This window comes from Heterodontus francisci, chromosome 24 (assembly GCF_036365525.1).
Source record: "Heterodontus francisci isolate sHetFra1 chromosome 24, sHetFra1.hap1, whole genome shotgun sequence".
Taxonomy (NCBI): Eukaryota; Metazoa; Chordata; class Chondrichthyes; order Heterodontiformes; family Heterodontidae; genus Heterodontus; species Heterodontus francisci.
Genome location: NC_090394.1, coordinates 27,161,208 through 27,186,466, shown reverse-complemented (window position 1 = coordinate 27,186,466; position 25,259 = coordinate 27,161,208). Strand labels below are relative to the sequence as shown.

The 25,259-nt window shown below is 44.8% G+C and overlaps 1 protein-coding gene across 1 annotated transcript in view; it reads left to right on the top strand.

Moving 5' to 3' along the window:
- wipi2 (WD repeat domain, phosphoinositide interacting 2) overlaps positions 1-25,259 on the top strand; it is an 81,345-nt gene that overhangs the window by 29,624 nt on the left and 26,462 nt on the right. Inside the window, exons 2-5 of the mRNA XM_068055795.1 lie at positions 1,961-2,043; positions 9,927-10,096; positions 20,424-20,520; positions 21,215-21,312. Of these exons, the coding sequence (XP_067911896.1) occupies positions 1,961-2,043; positions 9,927-10,096; positions 20,424-20,520; positions 21,215-21,312 (448 nt within the window). The remainder of the gene's footprint in view (positions 1-1,960; positions 2,044-9,926; positions 10,097-20,423; positions 20,521-21,214; positions 21,313-25,259) is intronic.

The window sequence follows — 25,259 nt, the reverse complement described above, 5'->3', positions numbered from 1 at the left end:
ATCATAGACTGCAGTGTGGCCACATTGTCTGCGAGCAGCCTTCATTGCTTGAGCATGCCTGCCCCCTGGGGAACTCGCCCTCCTGGCCAGGTGTTCCGGCCTCACCATCGGCAACTGAATGGCCTCCGTCCTCCCCAGCAAGCAACAGTGCCTCCTCCTCTACACTGGAGAAGTGCAAAAGATTTGCAACACCGCTACTGGTCCGTGCCCCCCCTCGGGCATTCTGGGCCCTCTTCTCCTGTGGAGACACATGACAATCAGTTAAGTTACTTAACTTGAGGGAGCACCCGCACATCCTTTGTGCTGCATACTACCTCTGGGACCATTGCCATTCAAGTGTACGGTTGGCACATTTCTGGTCCATTGTGTGGCTCAGATGTGCCCAGCATATGCCCCATGACAGGGCTGCAGCCATTCACTCCAGTTGGATGGCTTCCACTTTGCAGCAATGAGGACTGAGACATGTCCCTTACCCTGGCAGAGCGGAGAAGGTCGTTGACCCACTTGTGGCACTGGAACCATGTCCTCCTAACTAGACCCCAGCTGCTGACCTCCTCTGCAACCTCCATTCAGGCCTTCTTGGTGATCTGGGGCGATCTCCTCCTTCTGTCTGTTGGGAAGAGGACCTCCCGCCTGGCCTCAGCCGCCTAGAGGAGGGCATGTAGGGAGTCCTTTGTGAACCTTGGGGCCATGTGGCTGGCTCTCTGCAATTGCCGCAAGCGGGTTCTGGTCCTCCAATGTCTCGTAGATTTATTGCGAATGACCGTGGGTCGCCCCTTTAAGTGAAAGGACAGCTCCTGCTCCCCTCAGCCTGGTATATGTTTGATCTTGGACTCTTACTCCTCCCACCATCCTTTTGAGAAGCAAGCAGCCTTCTCAGAGCCACTAAAGGTGCTGACAACCCTTTTGAATGGCTTTCAGCATCATCTTCCGGCTCTTGCCCCGCCCCTGCCGCGCTGACCTTCCCTCCCGCGCGCGCCTTTTCTGATCAAAAATCCGTTACTGAGACGCTAATTGGTCACTTCGTGCTCAATCGGGGCAGCAGTTGAGTGCGGAGCGGGAGCGCCTTCGGCACCCACCAAGTCACGACAAATTCTGGCCCAGGTTTGATAAAACTGGCTGCAGCCAAAATCTTGTCCCATATTTAACTGGATACAGATGTTGCAAGTTTCATCAGTTGTCTGCAAAACTCGAGGGAGGATCCACGCTACTTTTGAGCAAACATAGATTGTGGGATCTGTTTCGTTACTTGTGTGATGGCCAGTTTCTTTGCCAAATCCAGGACGTACTAGTTACTTTTCTTGAGGATATTTAAAGAGCTATACAGTGCAAGTCTGGGCGAGTCAGTTTGGAACTTCCAAGAGATAAAGTTCAGAGCGCACACTTCTCGCATGTAAGAATTACAGGGAAAAGAATATATGCATAAAAGGTATTTGCTAATAAGCTTATTAGCATTTATCTTGAGATCTTTTATTGCTTATATTTCAAGTTACTAGTTAGAAGTATTTCTACAGTAAACATATGTATGTGCTATAATAATGTGATTCACTTAATTATCTTTTTAAGTAAATTTACTTAATCGTTTAAACCTAAAACAAGGTCTGATGTGATGCTGCACCATTATTGAAGAAGAGAGAGAGATTTATGGAGGCATGGAATGCTTTCCGCAAGTAAAATAATGAACGGAATGATTGTTCTGTTCATTATCCTGGGCGAGTTACTGAAAGCTAACCCTAAATATCAAGCCTAATGTATTCTCAAGGGCAGCTGTGAGAGTGATCTAAGATATGGGACCTGAGTACAAAGTGTGGAAAAGACCCACATATGTGACAGGATAAGTCTTCTCCTCATCTATAATTAGATTAAAGTAGCTGTAATTTTTGAGCAGCATGCCATTGATTAGAACTGACCTGCTTTCAGTTCTCCATTGAAAATAATCTTTTGTTATTTTTAAAAATAGGTCCCTCGCTGTTGGCACCAAATCTGGCTACAAGTTTTTCTCTCTTTCATCGGTGGATAAATTAGAGCAGATCTATGAATGCAGTAAGTGACCCAAATTTGATTGCAACTGTCCAAAACACTTCTCAAAATGCAGTGTACATGTAAAGATTGCTGTGTTCCTCATTACTGTGCTATAGTAATAAAAGCCAAATTACCCACCTTGAGGGGTACATTGGCACGGATTTTCCTTTCCCATCTGATCTGACACTGGTGGGACTGAGGGTTGGGGGGGGGTGGCGGGGGCGGGTAGTGTGGAAGAAGAGCTGAGGTTGGGGTAAAGATGGGGAGAGGATTTGGTGGCATTAATAACCGATGAACAGACCCTGGCAGACTTCTAAAAACTATAATAGAAGTGTTAAAAGAATTTAAAAGTTTATAACTGTTTCAAAAAGTCATAACTGTTATAAAATATTTAAAATCATGAAAGAAAACTCACCTGTCATTGAGCTGAAGACTGACCTCAAGGAGCGTGTCTTCTGCTTGTGAGTTCGCTGGGCGCATGGTTTCACCGGCAGTGTGCCACGCTGGAAGACCTTGCTGTTTGTCCCGACTCTAGGCCCTGCTGCAGCAAGAAGAGGAGGTTCTCGCTACAGCCTATGAACCAGATAAGTATGGGTATTTTTGTGCAGTCAGTGGCGAGCACCGCAGCATTGGTACTGACAGGAAAATCTGGACCAGTATCTTTCTGGTCAGTGAAAGTGTTGACAGTAAGGCAGTTAGGCCATTCCAGACATGATGGGCTGGATTTTATGAGCGCATAGCGCTCTGAGAGCGGCGGCCTTCCGACATGGAGGTGCCGCAGCATAGCCCCCACGATATCACGTGCAGGACAGCCGCCGTGTACCCGGCAATGGCGTCTGGTGCCACCACACAGGCGCCGGTGCCATTCTTAAAGGGCTTCAAGCCTTGTAAGTTGATGTAAAATTTTAAAGGGACCAGCACTGTAAATTTCATTAAAAACATTAAATTATATGTAAAAGCGCTACTTGCACCCCACAATGATCAAACAATAAATTTATTTCCCTCCCCCACCGAAAAAACATTTATGACAGCCCCGACCTTTCATAGTCATAGAGTTATACAACACAGAAACGGGCCCTTCGGTCCATTGTGTCCGTGCTGACCATCAAGCACCTATCAATTCTAATCCCATTTTCCAGCACTTGGCCCGCAGCCTTCTTTGCAATGGCGTTTCAAACGCTCATCTAAATACTCCTTAAATGTTGTGAGGGTTCCTGCCTCTATCACCCCTTCAGGCAGTGAGCTCCAGATTCCAACCACGCTCTGGGTGAAAGAATTTTTCCTCAAATCCTCTCTAAATCTCCTGCCCCTTACCTTAAATCTCTGCTCGCTGGTTATTGACCCCTCTGCTAAGGGAAGAAAGTTTCTTCCTATCTACCCTATCTATGCCACTCATAATTTTGTATACCTCAATCATGTCACCCCTCTGCCTTCTCTGCTCTAAGGAAAACAACCCTAGCCTATCCAGTCTCTCTTCATAGCTGAAATGCTCCAGCCCAGGCAACATCCTGGTGAATCTCCTCTGCACCCTCTCCAGTGCAATCACATCCTTCCTATAGTGTGGCTACCAGAACTGGACACAGTACTCCAGCTGTGGCCTAACTAGCGTTTTATACAGCTCTATCATAACCTCCCTGCTCTTATATTCTATGCTTTGGTTAACAAAAGCAAGTATCCCATATGCCTTCCTAGCCATGTACCTGTGCTGCTGCCTTCAGTGATCTTTGGACAAGTACACCAAGGTCCCTCTGACCCTTTGTACTTCTTAGGGTCCTACCATCCATTATATATTCCCTTGCCTTGGTAGTCCTCCCAAAATGCATCACCTCACTCTTCTCAGGATTAAATTCCATTTGTCACTGCTCCGCCCATCTTACCAGCCCATCTATATCGTCCTGTAATCTAAGGCTTTCCTCCTCACTATTTACACCACCAACAATTTTCATGTCATCTGTGAGCTTACTGATCATACCTCCTATATTCACGTCTAAATCATTAATGTACTCTACAAACAGCAAGGGTTCCAGCACCGATCCCTGCGGTACACCACTAGTCACAGGCTTCCAATCGCAAAAACAACCCTGGACCATCACCCTCTGCCTCCTGCGACTAAGCCTATTTTGGATCCAATTTGCCAAATTGCCCTGGATCCCATGGGCTCTTACCTTCTTGACCAATCTCCCATGTGGGACCTCATCAAAAGCCTTACTGAAGTTCATGTAGACTACATCAACTGCTTTACCCTCATCTACACATCTAGTCACCTCCTCTCAAAATTCGATTAAATTTGTTAGACATGATCTCCCCCTGACAAAACCATGCTCACCATCCTTGATTAATCCCTGCCTCTCCAAACTTTGCACTCTTTGCCCTTCAACCCCTTCTCACCATCCCTACCGTCAGTAAAAAATGTTTTCCCCGCTCCTCCACCCCTCTTGACCTGAAAATGTTATTCCTACCCCCACCCCCCACCCCCCACCAAGGCTCTTGCCTCGGAACTCGGTGTGGAGTTCCAAAGGCCCACAAGGTCCTAAATTGGGGGAAGGCTAATTTCGATGGCATCAGACAGGAACTCTCAAAAGTTGAATGGGAGAGGCTGTTTACAGGTAAAGGGACGTCTGGCAAGTGGGAGGCTTTTAAACGTGAGATAGGAAGAGTTCAGGGCCGGAATGTTCTTGTTAGATGGAAGGGCAAGGCTGGCAAGTTTAGGGAACCTTGGTTGATGAGGGATATTGAGGGTCTGGTCAGGACAAAGAAGGAGGCATATGTCAGGTATGGGCAGCTGGGATCGAGCGAGTCCCTCGAGGAGTATAGGGGATGTAGGACTACACTTAAGAAGGAAATTAGGAGGGCGAAAAGGGGCCATGAGATTTCCCTGGCAGATAAGATAAAGGAGAATCCTAAAAGATTCTATAAGTATATTAAGAGTAAAAGGGTAGCTAGGGAGAGCGTAGGTCCCCTTAAGGATCAGTGTAGCAATCTATGTGTGGAGCCACAGGAAATGGACGAGGTCTTAAATGAATATTTCTCATCCATATTTACCATGGAGAAGGTCATGGAAGCTAGTGAGTTCAATGGAGGGAACAGTGATATCCTGGAGCATATCAACATTACAAAGGAGGAGGTGTTGGAGGTTTTGAAGCGCATTAAGGTGGATAAATCCCCAGGGCCTGACCAGGTGTATCCTAGGATGCTATGGGAAACAAGGGAGGAGATTGCTGGGGCCCTGGCAGAGATTTTTGTATCGTTAGCCACGGGTGAGGTACCTGAAGATTGGAGAATAGCTAATGTGCCTTTATTTAAGAAGGGCAGCGGGGATAAGCCAGTGAACTACAGGCCGGTGAACCTTACATCAGTGGTGGGAAAGTTATTGGAAGGGATTCTGAGAGAGAGGATTTATATGCATCTGGAAAGGCATGGTCTGATTCGGGATAGTCAGCATGGCTTTATGCGTGGGATATCATGTCTCACGAATTTGATTGAGTTTTTCGAGGAGGTGACCAAGAGGATTGACGAGGGCAGGGCGATGGACGTTGTTTACATGGACTTTAGCAAGGCCTTTGACAAGGTCTCACATGATAGGCTGGTCCAGAAGGTTCGAACACATGGGATCCAGGGTGAGCTAGTCAATTGGATACAAAATTGGCTTGGTGATAGGAGGCAGAGGGTGGTAGTGGAGGGTTGTTTTTCAGATTGGAGGCCGGTGACCAGTGGTGTGCCGCAGGGATCGGTGCTGGGCCCTCTGTTATTTGTCATATATATTAATGACTTGGATGTGAATGTAAGGGGCATGATTAGTAAGTTTGCAGATGACACCAAAATTGGTGGTATAGTGCACAGTGAAGAAGGTTGTCTAAGGTTACAACAGGATATAGATCAACTGGGAAAGTGGGCAAGGGATTGGCAAATGGAATTTAACGCAGACAAGTGTGAAGTGATGCATTTTGGGAAGTTAAACCAGGGCAGGACATATACAGTGAATGGCAGGGCGCTGGGGAGTGTTGTTGAGCAGAGACACCTTGGGGTGTAAGTGCACAGTTCCCTGAAAGTGGCAACACAGGTAGACAGGGCGGTGAAGATGGCGTATGGCATGCTTGCCTTCATCGGCCGAGGCATTGAGTACAAGAGTTGGAACGTCATGTTACAGTTGTACATAATGTTGGTTAGGCCGCATTTGGAGTACTGTGTGCAGTTCTGGTCGCTGCACTACAGGAAAGATGTGATTAAGCGAGAGAGGGTGCAGAAAAGATTCACAAGGATGTTGCCTGGTTTGGAGGGCTTGAGTTATAAAGAGAGATTGGATAGGCTGGGTCTGTTTTCCCTGGAGCGAAGGAGGCTGAAGGGGGACATGATAGAGGTATATAAAATTATGAGAGGCATAGATAGGGTAGGGGTGACTAAAACTAGAGGGCATAGATTTAAGATGAGAGGGAGGAGGTTTAAAGTGGATCAAAGGGGTAAATTTTTCACACAAAGAATAGTGGGTATCTGGAATGTGCTGCCTGAGGAGTTGGTGGAGGTAGGAACAGTAGCGACATTTAAGAGGCATCTGGACAGGTACTTGAATGAGCAAGGCATAGAGGGATATGGAATTAATGCAGGCAGATGGGATTAGTATAGATAGGCATTATGGTCGGCATGGAAGCGGTGGGCCGAAGGGCCTGTTTCTGTGCTGTACGACTCTATGACTCTGACTCTAAGGTCGAACGGCAGCCATAAAATTGGCGTGGGATGGCCACCGCCAGCAGGTAAGTGCATATACATATAATTTAGGTTGATCTGAATATGTAGATGAAGGCTGCACTGAGGTCCCCCTGCCGTCGTAATATGCGGCGGGCCCTTCTCGACATCGGGGGTCGATGCGGACCTCCCCGCCGCAACCCACGGTGCGAGGGGCTCGTAAAATTCAGCCTGACATGTCAACAATGTTCTCGTTTTGGGGAGGGCAGATGCCAAATGTAACTGAAAAGAATATTCTTTTTAAATAGGACTCTGGAAGCTGCAACCCTTGTATTCTACATATGATTGGGGGAGAGGTGGTGGTTGTAAGAGGATGAATAAAATCTACCTGCTTCTACATCCATCATGTCGCACATCTCCATTTCTACCTCATCCCTTCTTCTGCTGAACCCTCATCCATGCCTTTGCCACTTCCAGGCTCAATTGTTCCATTGCTGTCCTGGCCAGCCTCCTATCCTCCACAATGTGTAACTTTCAGCACATCCAAAACTTTGCTGCCTGTGTTCTGTCCCTGCTCCAAGTATTATTCTGCTCACACATCAATCCGTCAACCTTGCCCTCACTGATCTACATTGATTTCTAGTCACCTATTGCCTCAAATTTAAAATGATGACACTTGTGTTTAAATTGTTCTATGGTTTGGGCCTTTTCTACATCTGTGAACTCCTCCAGTCTTACAATCCCTACACATAGCAATAAGTTGGATTTATATAGTTTTTAAAACATTGCACAATGTCCCGTAGCGCTTCACAGGAGTGTTATCAGACAAGCGTTGACATCAAACAGCAACAACATCAACAACTTATATTTATATAGCACCTGTAACATAATGAAATGCCCCAAAGTGCTTCACAGGAGCATTATGAAACAGAGTATGATACCAAGCCACATAAGGAGAGTTTAGGTCTGGCCCCGGGGACTTATCTGTCCTCATGTCTTTCAAAGTTTCCAGCACAGTGGCGCAGTGGTTAGCACCGCAGCCTCACAGCTCCAGCGACACGGGTTCAATTCTGGGTACTGCCTGTGTGGAGTTTGCAAGTTCTCCCTGTGTCTGCGTGGGTTTCCTCCGGGTGCTCCGGTTTCCTCCCACAGCCCAAAGACTTGCAGGTTGATAGGTTAATTGGCCATTATAAATTGCCCCTAGTATAGGTAGGTGGTAGGGGAATATAGGGACAGGTGGGGATGTGGTAGGAATATGGAATTAGTGTAGCATTAGTATAAATGGGTGGTTGATGGTCGGCACAGACTCGGTGGGCCGAAGGGCCTGTTTCAGTGCTGTATCTCTAAACTAAACTAAGCGTTGACATCAAACAGCAACAACATCAACAACTTATATTTATATAGCACCTGTAACATAATGAAATGCCCCAAAGTGCTTCACAGGAGCATTATAAAACAGAGTATGATACCAAACCACATAAGGAGAGTTTAGGTCAGATGACCAAAAGCTTGGTCAAAGAGGTAGATTTTAAGGAGTGTCTTAAAGGAGGAAAGCGAGGTGGAGAGGCAGAGAGATTTAGGGAAGGTATTCTAAAGCTTGGGCCCTAGGCAACTGAAGGCGTGGCCACCAATGGGGGAGCGATTAAACTCAGGGATGCACAAGAGGCCAGAATTAGAGAAGTGAAGATATCTTTGAGGGTCGTGGGGCTGGAGAAGATTACTGAGATAGAGAGGAGCGAGGCCGTGGAGAGATTTGAAAACCAGGATGAGAATTTTAAAATCAAGATGTTGCTTGACTGGAGATTAGGAAAAGTAATCAAAAGCTAGGTCAAAGAGGTAGATTTTAAGGTGTGTCTTAAAGGAGAGAGAGGTGCAGAGGTTTAGGGAGGGAATTCTAGAGATTAGGGCCTAGACAGCTGAAGGCATAGCCACCAATGGTGGAGTGAAGGAAATCAGAGATGTTCAAGATATTAGAATTGGATGATTGCACAGATTTGAGCAGTGAGGTTGTGACAGAATAGAATAGAAGGATGGAAATTTTAAATTCAAGGCATTCCTAGACCAGGAGCTTAATGTAAGTCAGCGGTCACAGGGATCATGGGTGAATGGGGTTTGGTGCAGGTCACGATAGGGGCAGCATAACTCTGACTCTTGCCACTGGTCTGCATTTCAGTTAATTCCAGATTAAGGTACAGCATTAGTTTTCAGATGCAGAATAAAGCTTCAGCTTTGCCAGCAGTGCAATTCTACACAAGTCTACAAAACACTACCTCCTTTGCATGGCTCTTGCATTTCCATTTATACTAAACTTCCTTCTGGCCACCTTGAATCAAATCTGTTAGTTTAGTCTGAATAATGAGCAGTTTTAGGTGTGGACATCACTTGTACTGAAAGCTGGCTTGAGACTGCATATCCTGATTTACAGAATGTTACAGTCAGCAGAAGGAGGAAGCTTTTGTAGCAATAGATGATCTGAGATATTGTTTGGGGTCTGGAGAATAGCTGTCCTGTTCAGTGGACAATCTGGCCTGCCCCTTTAAACTGGTGGGAATTCATGAAATTGTAGATGCTTGTAAATTCTTCAGGTGAATTGAAAATCAGCAAATTGTAAATTTCATGCTCCCAGTTAGAAGAACCCAGGATGGGATGCCAGGCTACTTAAGATCATTTTGCATCTGTAACAAAGTGTAATGAGCCTGCGCTAGATGCAAAATTTTATCTGTCCATATAAACAGTACTTGTAGCATTGCAAAGAAAATTATATAAAGAAAGGAAATTGTTCAAGGATGCACATCCACACTTTGACAGAAGAATAAAACTGTGTGTAATTTTGCAAAATCTATGCCAACGGTTGTTCCTTGTTTGCAGCAACAGCTTTTCGGATAATCATTGCTTCGTTGGCCTGAGTGGGGGTGAAAATTATAATATAATATAAAATAATGCATTCTTTGTCTTCGGAGATTTGTTTATATAAAAGTTAGTATAAATTAGCCTCAGTTACGTTTTTACTGATTATCAGGACATGTCACAAATATAATTATTGTGTTTATTAATTGAGATGAAATAATGAGTAACGGAATGTCTTTTTTGGAGAGAGGAGTAATTTCGATTCAGCTGAGTGAGCTACAGTTAATTGTACCTCACTGCATAACGTTAATTTACAGGAATTTTTTAATTTCTTCACTTGTTTAACTTTTTTTTTTCTTCTTAATGTCGATATACAGCTGACACAGAAGATGTATCTATTGTGGAACGACTGTTTTCCAGCAGTCTAGTAGCTATTGTGAGCCTTAAAGCACCCAGGAAGTTGAAGGTTTGTCACTTTAAGAAAGGAACAGAGATCTGCAACTACAGTTATTCCAATACAATCCTGGCAGTCAAACTAAATAGACAGGTGAGGATCTGTGGCATAGCTTTTCAAAACCATCCGTTGGGTAGTAGCAGGGTTTAAGGAACCAGTCTTGTCAAAATATAACTATAATATTACTAAAATCTTGCATAAGCATAAACTTCCTTTAAATGTAATGCTTTCCTATAATGATATTTCTGTCACATCTATCTTGTCATGTTTAAGCTTGCATATTCATTTACATGTCTCTCAGTGAGACCTCCCAGCTTCACCTATAAGGTGGATTGCACTGTCGTGATGTCCTTCGTAGTATCATCCACCTAAGGTGTGCAAAAATTCTCCTCTTGCTTGACACTCTCCATCTCTGAGCCACTCTGAATCTCTCTCTGTGCCCAGCTCCTGGTGTGTCTAACCTCTTTCCCCTTTACTGATCCTGCCTATCGCTGGATTTGTCCCAAGCCCCGGTGCCTTCCTGCCCAAACCACTTGCTGATCCTTGTTGCTGAACTGCTCCTGCACACTTTTCTGCATTTCTTCTTTCAGTGGACCAAAAGCAATTTATATGCTGTCAGAACTCTATATCATTGGTAAATATGATAACAGTACTGTAAAAACTTGTAAGCCATGAAAAGCTGGTTGTCAGTTAATGAACTCAACAGGGTAGGCCACTTCTTGGGCTCTGGTGGTGGAAGGGGTGAGTTAATACTCTAATAATGAAAGGGGTGGCTAAACGCACCAGGGAGAACCAGCCACATTTTTCCAGAACCCCTACCGTTTAATACTATCACAGTTTGCCCCCCAATGCTTAATAGCATCAGAACATGTCTCCCTCAGTTCTGCCCGACAATGCCTCTCCCTCCCCAATGCTTCATGACATCACTCCCAAGTCCTTGTAGACTTTGAGACCTTCTTTCCTAGTATTCTGACTGCCTTTCTCACTGTGACTCAGGGCCTACCTCCCTCACAATGCCCGCACTGTAAGACACACCCTCCCACAGCTGCAGTCACATACTGAAATTCCCTTCCTTCATTTCCTAATGATATTACTGATTTTGCCTTAGTTTGCAGTAATTATCTTTTTTTTTATTCATTCATGGGATGTGGGCCAGGCCAGCATTTATTGCCCATCCCTAATTGCCCTTGAGAAGGTGGTGGTGAGCTGCCTTCTTGAACCGCTGCAGTCCATGTGAGGTAGGTACACCCACAGTGCTGTTCGGAAGGGAGTTCCAGGATTTTGACCTAGCGACAGTGAAGGAACGGCGATATAGTTCTAAGTCAGGATGGTGTATGACTTGGAGGGGAACTTGCAGGTGGTGGTGTTCCCATGCATTTACTGCCCTTGTCCTTCTAGTTGGTAGAGGTCGTGGGTTTGGAAGGTGCTGTCTAAGGAGCCTTGGTGCAGTACATCTTGTAGATGGTACACACTGCTGCCACTGTGCGTCGGTGGTGGAGGGAGTGAATGTTTGTTGATGGGGTGCCAATCAAGCGGGCTGCTTTGTCCTGGATGGTGTTGAGCTTCTTGAGTGTTGTTGGAGCTGCACCCATCCAGGCAAGTGGAGAATATTCCATCACACTCCTGACTTGTGTCTTGTAGATGGTGGACGGCTTTGGGGAGTCAGGAGGTGAGTTATTCGCCGCAGGATTCCTAGCCTCTGACCTGCTCTTGTAGCCACGGTATTTATATGGCTATTCCAGTTATCAATTATCTGTGTACTTCCATTACCCATGTCCTGGCCCAGCTGCTCCCAGTTTAGTAGTTCATTGATTTCAAAGGTTCTGTCATTGTTTACAAATTCTTTCATGCCTTCATTCTTTGCTACCTATATGATCTCCAACTGTATGCCCCAGCTCTCACTCTTTCGGTAGCTTCATTTATGAAGATAGCTTGTACTGAACTCTGGCTTGAGACTGCACATCCTAGTTTACAGAATGTTACAGTCAGCAGAAGGAGGAAGCTTTTGTAGTAGTAGATAATGTGTGATATTGTTCTGGGGTCTGGAGAATAGCTGTCATGTTCATTTGATAATCAGGCCTGTCCCTTTAAACTGCCCCTTAAAGAGAAGGCTGAGAGGTGATTTGATAGAGGTATTCAAAATCATGAGGGAGCTGGACAGAGTAGTTAGGGCAAAACTGTTGCCACTCTTGAAAGGACCGAGCATGAGAGGGCACAGATTTAAAGTAATTGGCAAAAGAAGCCTATGAGGAAAAACTTTTTCATACAGTGAGTGGTTAAGGTCTGGAATGCACTGCCTGAGATTGTGGTGCAGGCAGGTTCAATCGAGGCATTCAAAAGGGAATTAAACTCTTACCTGGACAGGGAGAATGTGCAGGATAACGGGGAGAAGCCAGAGGAACTGCACAAGGTGAATTGCGAATTCGGAGAGCCAGTGCAGACAAGATGGGCTAAATGGCCTCCTGTGCTGTAACAGTTCTGTGATTTTGCAATTCCTGACCTACCATCTGCAGCAGATCTTGCAGTCACTGATCTGCCCTGTGAACTTGACACACTACAGTACAAACCAATATAATGGAATGAATTTCAAGAATGGCACAATGCTGAGCTGCTAGTCTGCAGCCTTCACCCGCGCTCACTTCTTTAGCCAGGAGTTTTCTCCTGCACAGAGGACCCCTTTTACCTGTCTCCAGTATTTTCCTTCCATCTGGACAGCTCTCTCTGGCCTCTTACCCTCTCTCTAGATCTTTTCATTGAGATCTGCTGGCATGTCATCGGCTGTCTCAATTTCTCTGCTTCCCTTATGCACTCTAACCTGTCTTTCTTTGAACTTGCGGCACTCCGTTCTCTCAGGCCCAACCCTAATCGGCTGACAAGGTGATGCTGTTGTTATCTAGCTTACCGACCTCTACGTAAGCAGAGCCTGAAAACCAACTGTGTCACTTCCTTCTACCTCCCGCGGAACATGAACTCACCACTGAACATCAAGCCATTGTTTCCAGGACTGTCCGATCTTCCCTCCACAGCCTCCAAACTCATTGTCCCACAACCCCGAACAGCCCACTTCTGTCTCCTTCCCAAAATGCACAAACAGGACTATCCTGATAGACCTATTGTTTCAGCCTCTTTCCTGCCCCACTGAACCGATTTCTTCCTATCGTGACTCTATTATTTTCTCTCTCTTTGTCCAGTCTCTTCCCACCTACATTCATGACTCTTCTGATGCCCTCTGTCACTTTAACAGTTTCCAGTTTCATGGCCCTAACTGTCTCCTTTTCACCATGGGTGTCCAATCTCTCTATATCTCCATCCCACATCAGGATGGTCTGACAGCTGCACTTCTTGAATGGAGGCCCAACAGGTCCCCATCTACCACCACCTCCCTCCGCCCAGCTGAACTTGTTCTCTTATTGAACAACTTCTCCTTCAATTCCACTCACTTCATCCACATAAAAGGTGTCGCTTTGGGTAACTACATGGGCCCTAGCTATGCCTGCCTTTGTGTGGGCTATGTGGAACATTCTTTGTTCCAATTCTACTCAAGCCCACTCCCTCACCTGTTTTTCAAATGCATTGATGACTGTATCAGTGCCATTTCCTGCTCTTGTCTTGAACAGAAAATTTAATCGACTTTACTTCCAATTTCCATTCTTCTGGCGCCTTCACGGCCCATCTCCTACTCTTCCCTTGCGTTCCTTGACTTCACTGTCTCCATTTCAGGGGATAGGCTACCAGCCAATATTTACTATAAGCCCACTGACTCCCACAGATACCTTGACTACACCTCCTCACATCCCGCTTCCTGTACCAACTCTATTCCATTCTCCCAGTTTCTCACTCTCCGTCACATCTGCAGTGACGGTGGCGTAGTGGTAATGTCACTGGACTAGTAATCCAGGGACCCATACTAATGCGCTGGGGACACGGGTTCAAATCTCACCATGGCAGGTAGTAGAATTTAAACTCAATTAATAAATCTAGAATTGAAAGCTAGTCTCAGTAATGATGCCATGAAACTATCATCAATTGTTGTCAAAACCCATCCGGTTCACTAATGTCCTTTAGGGAAGGAAATCTGCTGTCCTTACCTGCTCTGGTCTATGTGTGATTCCAGACCCACAGCAATGTGGTTGACTCTTAACTTCCCTCTGAAATGGCCTAGCAAGCCACTCAGTTGTATCTAACCGCTACAAAGTCAATAAAAAGGAATGAAACCGGACGGACCACCCGGCATCGACCTAGGCACCGGAAACGACAACGGCAAACCCAGCCCTGTTGACCCTGCAAAGTCCTCCTTACTAACATCTGGGGGCTTGTGCCAAAGTTGGGAGAGCTGTCCCACAGACTAGTCAAGCAACAGCCTGACATTGCAATACTCACGGAATCATACCTGACAGACAATGTCCCAGACACTGCCATCACCATCCCCGGCTATGTCCTGTCCAACCAGCAGGACAGACCCACCAGAGGTGGTGGCACAGTGGTGTACAGTAGTGAGAGAGTTGCCCTGGGAGTCCTCAACATCGACTCCGGACCCCATGAAGTCTCATGGCATCGGGTCAAACATGGGCAAGGTAACCTCCTACTGATTACCACCTACCGCCCTCCCTCAGCTGATGACTCAGTACTCCTCCATGTTGAACACCACTTGGAGGAAGCACTGAGGGTGACAAGGGCACAAAATATACTCTGGGTGGGGGACTTCAATGTCCATCACCAAGAGTGGCTCGGTAGCACCACTACTGACCGAGCTGGCCGAATCCTAAAGGACATAGCTGCTAGACTGGGTCTGCGGCAGGTGGTGGGGAACCAACACGAGGGAAAAACATACTTGACCTCGTCCTCACCAATCTGTCTGCCGCAGATGCTTCTGTCCATGACAGTATTGGTGGGAGTGACCACCGCACAGTACTTGTGGAGACGAAGTCCCGCCTTCACAATGAGGAGACCGTCCATCGTGTTGTGTGGCACTATCACCGTGCTAAATGGGATACATTTTGAACAGATCTAGCAGTGCAAATCTGGGCATCCATGAGGCGCTGTGGGCCATCAGCAGCAGCAGAATTGTACTCAACCACAATCTGTAACCTCATAGCCCGGCATATCTCCCACTCTACCATTGCCATCAAGCCAAGAGACCAACCCTGGTTCAATGAAGAGTGCAGGAGGGCATGTCAGGAGCAGCACCAGGCATACCTCAAAATGAGGTGTCAACCTGGTGAAGCTACAACCCAGGACTACTTGCATGCCAAACTGCTTAAGCAGCATGCGATAGACAGAGCTAAGCGATCCCATAACCAACGGATCAGATCTAAGCTCTGCAGTCCTGCCACATCAGGCCGTGAATGGTGGTGGACAATTAAACAACTAACTGGAGGAGGTAGCTCCACAAATATCCCCATGCTCAATGATGGGGGAGCCCAGCACATCAGTGCGAAAGATAAGGCTGAAGCATTTGCAACAATCTTCAGCCAGAAGTGCCGAGTTGATGATCCATCTCTGCCTCCTCCTGAAGTTCCCAGCATCACAGATGCCAGACTGCAGCCAATTCGATTCACTCCACGTGATATCAAGAAATGACTGAAGGCACTGATACTGCAAAAGCTATGCGCCCTGACAATATTCCGGCAATAGTACTGAAGACCTGTGCTCCAGAACTGGCCGCGTCCCTAGCCAAGTTGTTCCAGTACAGCTGCAACACTGGCATCTACCCTGCAATGTGGAAAATTGCCCAGGTATGTCCTGTACACAAAAAGCAGGACAAGTCCAACCCGGCCAATTACCACCCCATCAGCCTACTCTCAATCATTAGTAAAGTGATGGAAGGTGTCATAACAGTGCCATCAAGCGGCACTTGCTTAGCAATAACTGCTCAGTGACGCTCAGTTTGGGTTCCGCCAGGGCCACTCAGCTCCTGACCTCATTACAGCCTTGGTTCAAACATGGACAAAAGAGCTGAACGTGAGGTGAGAGTGACTGCCCTTGACATCAAGGCAGCATTTGACCGAGTATGGCATCAAGGAGCCCTAGCAAAACTGGAGTCAATGGGAATCAGGGGGAAAACCCTCCGCTGGCTGGAGTCATACCTAGCGCAAAGGAAGATGGTTGTGGTTGTTGGAGGTCAATCATCTGAGCTCCAGGACATCACTGCAGGAGTTCCTCAGGGTAGTGTTCTCGGCCCAACCATCTGCAGCTGCTTCATCAATGACCTTCCTTCAATCATAAGGTCAGAAGTGGGGATGTTCGCTGATGATTGCACAATGTTCAGCACCATTCGTGACTCCTCAGATACTGAAGCAGTCCGTGTAGAAATGCAGCAAGACCTGGACAATATCCAGGCTTGGGCTGATAAGTGGCAAGTAACATTCGCGCCACACAAGTGCCAGGCAATGACCAACTCCAACAAGAGAGAATCTAACCATCTCCCCATGACATTCAACGGCATTACCATCGCTGAATCCCCCACTATCAACATCCTAGGGGCTACCATTGACCAGAAACTGAACTGGAGTAGCCAAAGAAATGCCGTGGCTACAAGAGCAGGTCAGAGGCTAGGAATCCTGAGGCGAGTAACTCACCTCCTGACTCCCCAAAGCTTGTCCACCATCTACAAGGCACAAGTCAGGAGTGTGATGGGATGCTCTCCACTTGCCTGGATGGGTGCAGCTCCAGCAACACACAAGAAGCTCGACACCATCCAGGACAAAGCAGCCCGCTTGATTGGCACCCCATCCACAAACATTCGCTCCCTCTACCACCGACGCAAGGTAGCAGCAGTGTGTACCATCTACAAGATGCACTGCAGCAATGCACCAAGGCTCCTTAGACAGCAGCTTCCAAACCCGCGACCTCTACCAACTATAAGGACAAGGGCAGCAAATACATGGGAACACCACTACCTGCACATTCCCCTCCAAGTCACACACCATCCTGACTTGGAACTATATCGCCGTTCCTTCACTGTCGCTGGGTCAAAATCCTGGAACTCCCTTCCTAGCAGCACTGTGGAGCTACCTACCCAAATGGACTGCAGCGGTTCAAGAAGGCAGCTCAGCACCACCTTCTCAAGGGCAATTGGGGATGGGCAATAAATGCTGGCATAGCCAGAGACGCCCACATCCCATGAATGAATAAAAAAAAAGTCCTAGCACTTCCGATATGTCTTTTTCCTCTACTGAGGATTTCACTCAACCTAGTTAAGAGGGTACTCGACCATATCCATTACATTTCATGTACTTCTGCTCTGAACCCTTCCCCTCCCTCCCAGAACCACGATAGGGTTCCTTTTGTCCTCCCCTTCCACCCCACCGGCCTCCATATTCAGTAGATCATCCTCTGCCAATTCTGGCACCTCCAGCGTGATGCCATCCACCAAACGCATCTTCCCTTCCCCTGCCCTTTCAGTATTCTGAAGGGACGGTTCCCTCTTGGGTACCCTGGTCCACTCCTCGGATACCCCCGACATGCCTTCCTCTTCCCATAGAATCTTTCCATGCAAGCGCAGGAGATGCAACACCTGCCCTTCTACCTCCTCGCTTCTCACCGTCCAAGGCACCAAACACTCCTCGGTGAAACGATGATTTCAATTTAGTATACTGTATTTGCTGCTCACAATGTGGTTTCCTCTATGCTGGGGAGACCAAATGCAGACTGGGTGACAACTTTGTGGAATACCTTCGTTCAGTCTGCAAGTGTGACCCCTAGCTTCCGGATGCCTGCCATTTTAGTTCTCCACCTTGCTCCCTCTCTGACCTCTCCATCCTTAGCCTCCTGCAGTGTTCTGAGGAAGCTCAATGCAAGCTCAAGGAACAGCACCTCATCTTTCAGCTGGGCACTTTACATCCTTCTGGGCTCAACATTGACTTCAACAATTTTATATTGAAATGTCTGCCCCATCTCATTTCCTTTTTCTTTGCAGGTTTGTTTTTTTTTCTCTCCCGCTTCCCTCTTTCTTTTTTTCCCCCTTTTCTTTGCTTTTGGACGACAGCTATTCCCAACCTGTCATCCACACCTCCTCTAGACACATGTTTTGTTGTAGGTACAGCAAGTAATTAGGAAGGAAAATGGAATGTTGGCCTATATTACAAGGGTGGGGCAGTGGGGTGCGGGCAGTGTATAAAAGTAGGGAATGCTTGCTGCAACTGTACAGGATGTTGGTGAGACCCCATCTAAGAGTACTGGCATACAGTTTTGATCTCCTTATTTGAGGAGATATATACTAGCATTGGAAGTAGTTTGGACAAGGTTCACTAGGTTGATTCCTGAGATGAAGGGATTGTCTTATGGGGAAAGGTTGAGCAGGTTGGGCTTATAGTTATTGGAGTTCAGAAGATTGTGAGATGATCTTATTGAAACATATAAGATTCTGAGGGGGCTTGACAGGGTAGATGGTAAGAGGATGTTTCCCCTTGTGGGGGAATCTAGAACTAGGGGGCATAGTTTCAAAATAAGGGGTCTCCCGTTTTAGATGGGTATGAGGAGGGTTGTGAATCTTTTGAATTCTCTACCTCAGAGAGCTGTAGAGACTTTGAATATTTTCAAGGCTGAGGTAGACAGATTTGAGCTGTAGGGGAGTCCAGGGTTATGGGGAACAAGCAGGAAAGTAGAGTTGAAGCCATGATCTTACTGAATGGCGGAGCAGACTTGAGGGTTCGTGTGGCCTGCTCCTGCTCCTTACGTTCTTATGTTATTTGGCCCATTATCACTCCCTTTGGCCTTGCACCATGAGCACTTTTGCCATTTAATCTCTCCTGCCCTCCACCCTATCAGAGACCTTCCCTTTTTTGTTCTTTTTCCCACCCTCCCCCTTTTCATTTGCTGTCAACCTGTTACATTTCTAACTTTTTCCAGTTCTGATGAATGGTCACAGAGCTGAAACAGATGCCCCCAGACTTTGCTGCAAATTTCCAGCATTTTCTGTTTTTATTTCACATTTCTAGCATATGTTGTATTTTGCTTTTATGTATTTTAGTAGAACATTTCTGTGTATTAGACTCTTGGTAGTGTATTGCATAAAGAATAATGGATGTCCCGTCAAGATTTTAAGGTTGTAATCTCACAGAACCATCACCAAAACCAAGAGATATAAAGCTCCTATACACTTGGTTTTCATATAATATATGCACTGTAGAGTTTCTGGGGATTTTGTGTGTTTTTTTTCCCCGCCAAAGGTTGTGAATTAAATGCCTGTATCTGGACATTGGTGCATGATGTTAGAATTTTGATAGCCAGGTGGTGAAGGATAGTCTTTACACATTTACAAGCTTTTATTTACAGAGACATACTTTACATATCATGCACCTTCAGCCAACAACCAACCTTTCTGCCTACTATATATATATATATATATATGAGTGCAGGTGAGTCCTCAATTAATGTCCACCACCTTTATACAATTAACACGTGATGTCCACGTGAACATTTGATACTTGTAACATAATTTTCTAAATTTGGTGAATGTTAATTTGCTAAATTTCAGTTGATTACCAGGAAGCCTGTTAATGTAAGTTAAGGAGATCAAGTGCGTGTGTTTCTTGAGTGTCAAATAATGAAGTTGCTGTCTTATCATTGAATCGTAGAATGAAGCAACACAGAAGGGCCATTTGACCCATTGGGTCTGTGCCAGCTTTTGAAAGATCTATCCAATTTGTCCCCCTTGCTGCTCTTCCCCATATCCCAGCACTTTTTTCTTTTTCAAGTATTTGTCCAACTTTTGAAAGTTTGAAATCTGCTTCCACCAGCCTTTCAGGCAGTGCATTCCAGCTCATAACAATTCACTTCATAATTTTCTTTTGCCTCATGTTCTTTTGCCAGTTACCTTAAATCTGTGTGCACTGGTTACTGACCTTATAAAGTATTTCACATTTGTTGCTGTTTAGAAGTTATATGGTGGTGTGTGGTGGCTGCAACTCTCTTTTATTCCACAGTTTATATTATTGATAGATTTGATCTAAACATAGCCAACAGAAACTCTTTTGCAATAAAAATGTATTCTTTGGGACATTCATTGGACCAGTGTTGTGTCTAGGTTAACAGTGGCTTAACTACATTTAGCATGCGGACATTTAAAGTGGTTAGTAAGAGAACATTTTATGCTGCATCAAGAATATTTTTGGTACAAATAAATAAAAGAAAAACGGGTTATATCGGAATTCTCTGTTCAGTTTAGAATGTTCTTGAAATCCATATACCTGTAGTGGACTGCTTTGCAGTTACTGAATGACCTTTTAATTTACAAAATAGGTACATTTTTCTCCTCAATCCTTCAATAACGGCATCCCCACCCCATACAATGTTAATGCACAGTATTGTAGAATAAAATTCTACCACTGTTTCATTTAAAATATTAGTTTTTTTTGTTTCATAGTGTAAATATGTTGCAGTTCCCAAGGCTAATATTGACTTGTTTTACTCCCTGTAGAGATTGATAGTATGCTTGGAAGAGAGTTTGTACATTCACAATATCCGAGATATGAAAGTACTGCATACCATCCGAGAAACACCGCCAAACCCCACAGGTAATTCCTACACAGTGAACACCAGCTATTATACCAAGAGCTGGGGGAGTGACTTTATGTACCAAGTTTCATCTAGATCTGTCAGTATATATTTTCCAGCCAACAACAGCAGTGAACCTATCCAATGAAAAAGTGTCCAGCATGCACCTATCATCCATGTCACATACAACGTGCTCAGCCTACTTGTCTGGCTGAAATATCATATTCATAAAACTGCATCATATCACAGTTAATTGAATAATGCTGACTATCTCAAATATTACTGAACAGGTAGAAGAGCTACTAATCAGCTGCATGCAGGCAATAAAACTAGCAAAAATAAAACAAAGCAAAGCGGACTGTCTCCCAAACCCATAGGCAACTGCTGTTCATATGTAAAATCAGCATTATACTGTTATGATTAATTAAGTTTTGTTGAAGTGTCTTGTATCTTTTGAGTTCCTATCTTTTATTGCTGGGTTTTGAGGGAGTTCACTGAGTGCAGTGACCTAATTGAGTAAGTTGAAAGCAGTGGTTCTCTTTGTGTTAAAAAAGTTTTTACTGTCTTGTATAGATTAAAAGTTGTGCTGCATTGTTTTATTGTGGCATTCTCATTAGAGGTAATTTAGTTCATAAGTGCATAAATACTGTAATGCATATTCAATCTTGAAACATTTATGAAACTCCTTACTAAAGATAGTTTTGTTATTTTCAGGTCTCTGTGCACTATCCATTAATAATGATAATTGCTACCTTGCATATCCTGGAAGTGCAACAATTGGGGAGGTGCAGGTCTTCGATACTATCAATCTGGTAAGAAGTTACATATTGAGCAGATAAATACTGCATTAACTGTGTTTATATATTTTAACTTGTACAATATTATCTGATACTTTTTCATTAATAATATTTTCAGCATACACATTGTTTAAAAACTGTCCAAAATTTATGTTTAATGTAACCGTAATTTATTTATCACTAACATTGTTGGTTTGCAAACTGCGTGGCTCTTCTCTCAGCTGGAACTTCATTGCCTATGAAAGAAACTTTAACTTGGCACAGCAACAAATTAAACTTTTTACACAGCTTCATCAGGATTGGGGATGGAATGAAACAGGAATGGAGCAAGAGTTGGAACAGATTTAGGTGAGGTGAACAAATGCGTGGTCAAAGAAGAAAGCTTATGTGGAGGAGTAACCAAAGGATGAAGATTTTTTGGCAGGCTTTTAAAGATAGTGAGGTTGATGCAAGACAGGGAGTTAAGGGAGAGAATTTCAGAGGGCATATATGTAATGGTTGAAAGCTCTGCTGATATGGTGGAATGAAAGGGATGGGGGTATTGCACAGCAGATGAAAGTCTGAAGAGCGAGGATGCTGGATGGGATATAGGGCTAGAAGAGGTTGCTTATGTATTGTGGAAAAAGGCCAGGGAGAGATTTAAAACTAAGAATGATGGTTTTGAAACTAATGTGTTGGGAGTGGGAAAACAGTGGAGGTCAACAAGGAAATGGGAGACGGACTTGGGGTGGGATAGCAAGCAGGCTAAGTGAGTTGTTGTTTGTGTCAGGCAGAATTTGGAAGGTTGGTAAAGGAGTGTGTTGATGAGTTTTGGCTCTAGAGTTGAAGATGATGTCAGTGAGGATCTTGCGAGCAGTGGAAGTAAGGTTTGGGTGGAGGTTGAAATAGGGGATCTGGATCACGGCCTTGGTGTGGAGCTTGAAGCTCAGTTCAGGATCATGCAGAACATAGGGTTTGCGCATGGTTGGGTTCAGCTTGAGGTAGCTGCTGGGAAGGGGAATGAAATTGGGGTTAAGTGGTCTGTTTCTGGTGATGGTTGAACAGCGTAGGGAAGATATTGCCAGTGTTGGAAAAGGCGGATGTCTTTGAGGGGACAAGGACGGAATCCATGGTTCAATTTGAGAAGCAAAAGGGCATGATCATGTTACTAGTGGCCTTCAAATAGTGAGAAAGGTAGAAGAGCAAATCTGCAGGGAAATCGCAGAGATGTGGCAAGAACTGTAGAGTGTTGATACTAGGGTATTTTAATTACCCAAATATCAATTGGGATACTGTTAGAGTAAAGGGTGAGGAGGGGAAGGCATTGCTGGATCTGGTGCTGGGATATGAGGTGGACCAAATGTCTTTCAGGAGCACTTGAGTAAGAGTGATCCTCGTATTGTAAGGTTCAGACTAGTAATGCAGAAAAGCAAGGAACAAAAGAAGGTGGAATGTCTAGATTGGAAGAGGGCAATTTCAACACGATGAGAAGGGATCTAGCCAGGGTAGAATGGAACCAAAGACTGGCAGGAACAGCTGTATCCGAACATTGGGTTATCTTTAAGGAAGAGATGCTTCAGGTACAGGCTAGGTACATTGAAGCGTGGGTGAAAGGTAAGGGAACCAAAAACAGGGCTCCTTGGATGACCAGGGAGGTGGTGATTATGATGAAACAAAAAAAAAAGAGGGTGTATGATGCATGTCAGGTGAATTTTTCAAGTGAGAACCAGGTCTTGTGCAAGTGGGGAGGGAAGAGGAAAATAAGACTGGGAAAGAGACATGAGAGTAGAATGGCAGTCAACATAAAAGGGAACCCAAATATCTTCTACTGGCATGTAAATAGTAAGCAGATAGTAAGAGATGGAGTGGGGCCTGTTGGGGACAAAGAGGGTAATATATGCTTAGAGGCACAGGGCAAGGCTAATTTACTTGATGGCTACTTTGTATCTGTTTCACGAAGGAAGTGGAATCTGACAAAGTATTGGTAGAAGTGGAGAGAGTAGAGGCAATGGATAGGGTAAAAATTGAGGCGGGAGAGGTATTAAAAAGGCTGGCTGTGCTTAGGGTAAATAAATCACCTAGTTCGAATGGTTTGCACCCAAGTTGCGAAAGGAAGTGGGGACGGAGATAGTAGAACGGCTTGCTATAATCTTCTAATCTTCCCTGGATACGGGGGAGGTGTCAGATGATTGGAGAGTGGCAAATGTGACACCCTTATTCAAGAAAGGGTGTAAGGACTGTCCTAGCAATTACAGGCCAGTTAGTTTAACATCAGAGGTGGGTAAGGTTTTAGAAACATAAACCGGGGAAAAAAATCAATAGACGTTTGCAGAGATACGAGTTAATTAAGGATATTAGCACGGATTTGTAAAAGGCAGATCATGCTTGACTAATCTACTTGATTTTTTTGATGAAGTAACAAGTTTGAGGAAGGGAATACAATGAATGTTTATATGGATTTTAAGAAAGCGTTTGATAAGGTACCATTTAAAAGGCTGGTTAACAAAATTGAGGCTCATGGAATAGGAGGGTCAGTGTTCAATTGGATTAAAAACATTGGCTTAAGAACAGAAAACAGTGTATTGCTGTAAATGGTTGCTTTTCAGACTGGAGGGTGTTCCCCAAGTGTCAGTGCTGGGACTAATGCTGTATATGCTATATATAAAATGACTTGGATCTTGGAATACAGAGTAGAATCTCAATTTGCTGATGACCGCCAACTTGCAGGTGTTACAAACAGTGAGTATGATATGAACCTCCTGCTACAGGACATAGATTGGCTAGCAGAATGGGCAGACAGATGGCAGATGGAATTTAATACTGACAACTGTAAGGTGATGCATTTTGGCAGAAGGAATAGGGTGTGGCAATAGATACTTAATGGCACAGTTCTGAAAGGTGTGCAGGAACAGAGGGACCTGGGGTGCATGTGCATCGATCTTTGAAGGTGGCAGGGCATTTTGAGAGAGTGGTTAGGAAAGCATATAGTATCTTGGGCTTCATAAATAGAGGCATTGAGTCCAAAAGTAGAGAAGTTATGCTGAACCTTTATAAAGCTTTGGTTAGGCCATAACTAGAGTATTGCATCCAGTTCTGGTTACCACACTAGGAAGGATGAGGGGGTCCTTGAGAGGGTGCAGAGGAGATTTGCCAGAATGGTTCCAGGAATGGAAGATTTTAGTTGGAAGGTTAGGTTGGAAAATCTGGGGTTGTTCTCCTTAGAACAAAGGAGATTGAGGGGAGAGTTATTAGAGGTGTACAAGATTATGACACTTAGGTAAGTTAGACAATGAAAAACTGTTCCCATTAACTAATGGTGCAAGGACTAGGGGACATAAATTGAAGGTTTTGGGCAAGAGATGCAGGGGAAAAATGAGGAAGAGCTTTTTTAAGCAGTGAGTGGTAATGATCTGGAACTGGCTGTCCACAAGGGTAGGGGAAGTGGAGACAATCAGTGATTTCAAAAGGAAATTGCATGGCCAATTGAAGGAAATAAACTTGCAGGGCTATGGGGATCAAGTGGGGGAGTGGACTCACTGGATAGCTCTTTGGAGAGCCAGCATGGACTTGATGAGCTGAATGGCCTCCTTCTATACCTTAAAAGACTCTATGACACTATGGTCTTGTTTTTGAGTCTCAGAATGTTCTGATTTATCTGTGACTTGATGGCAGATAGTCAGATTTCATAATACCTGTGTGATTGTGAAGATGGTGGCAGTTAAAAGGGAACTCAAAATATCTGGCCCAACAGGTCCTATTATCTTATCCTCTCTTTATTTGCATATGTGACGAAAATGCTTTTTTGTCTTTGATTTTTATATTTTAAAAACATTAGGGTAAATCTGTATTAAAATATTTACTTGAGAATCATAACAGAAAGTCAGGCTCCATAAGTGGACCCACAGGTGCCAAGTTCTAAAATTTAGGATCTTGTGTGTGTCATGCATGGCAGCTGTGGGACTAACAATTACCTGTTTAATGCT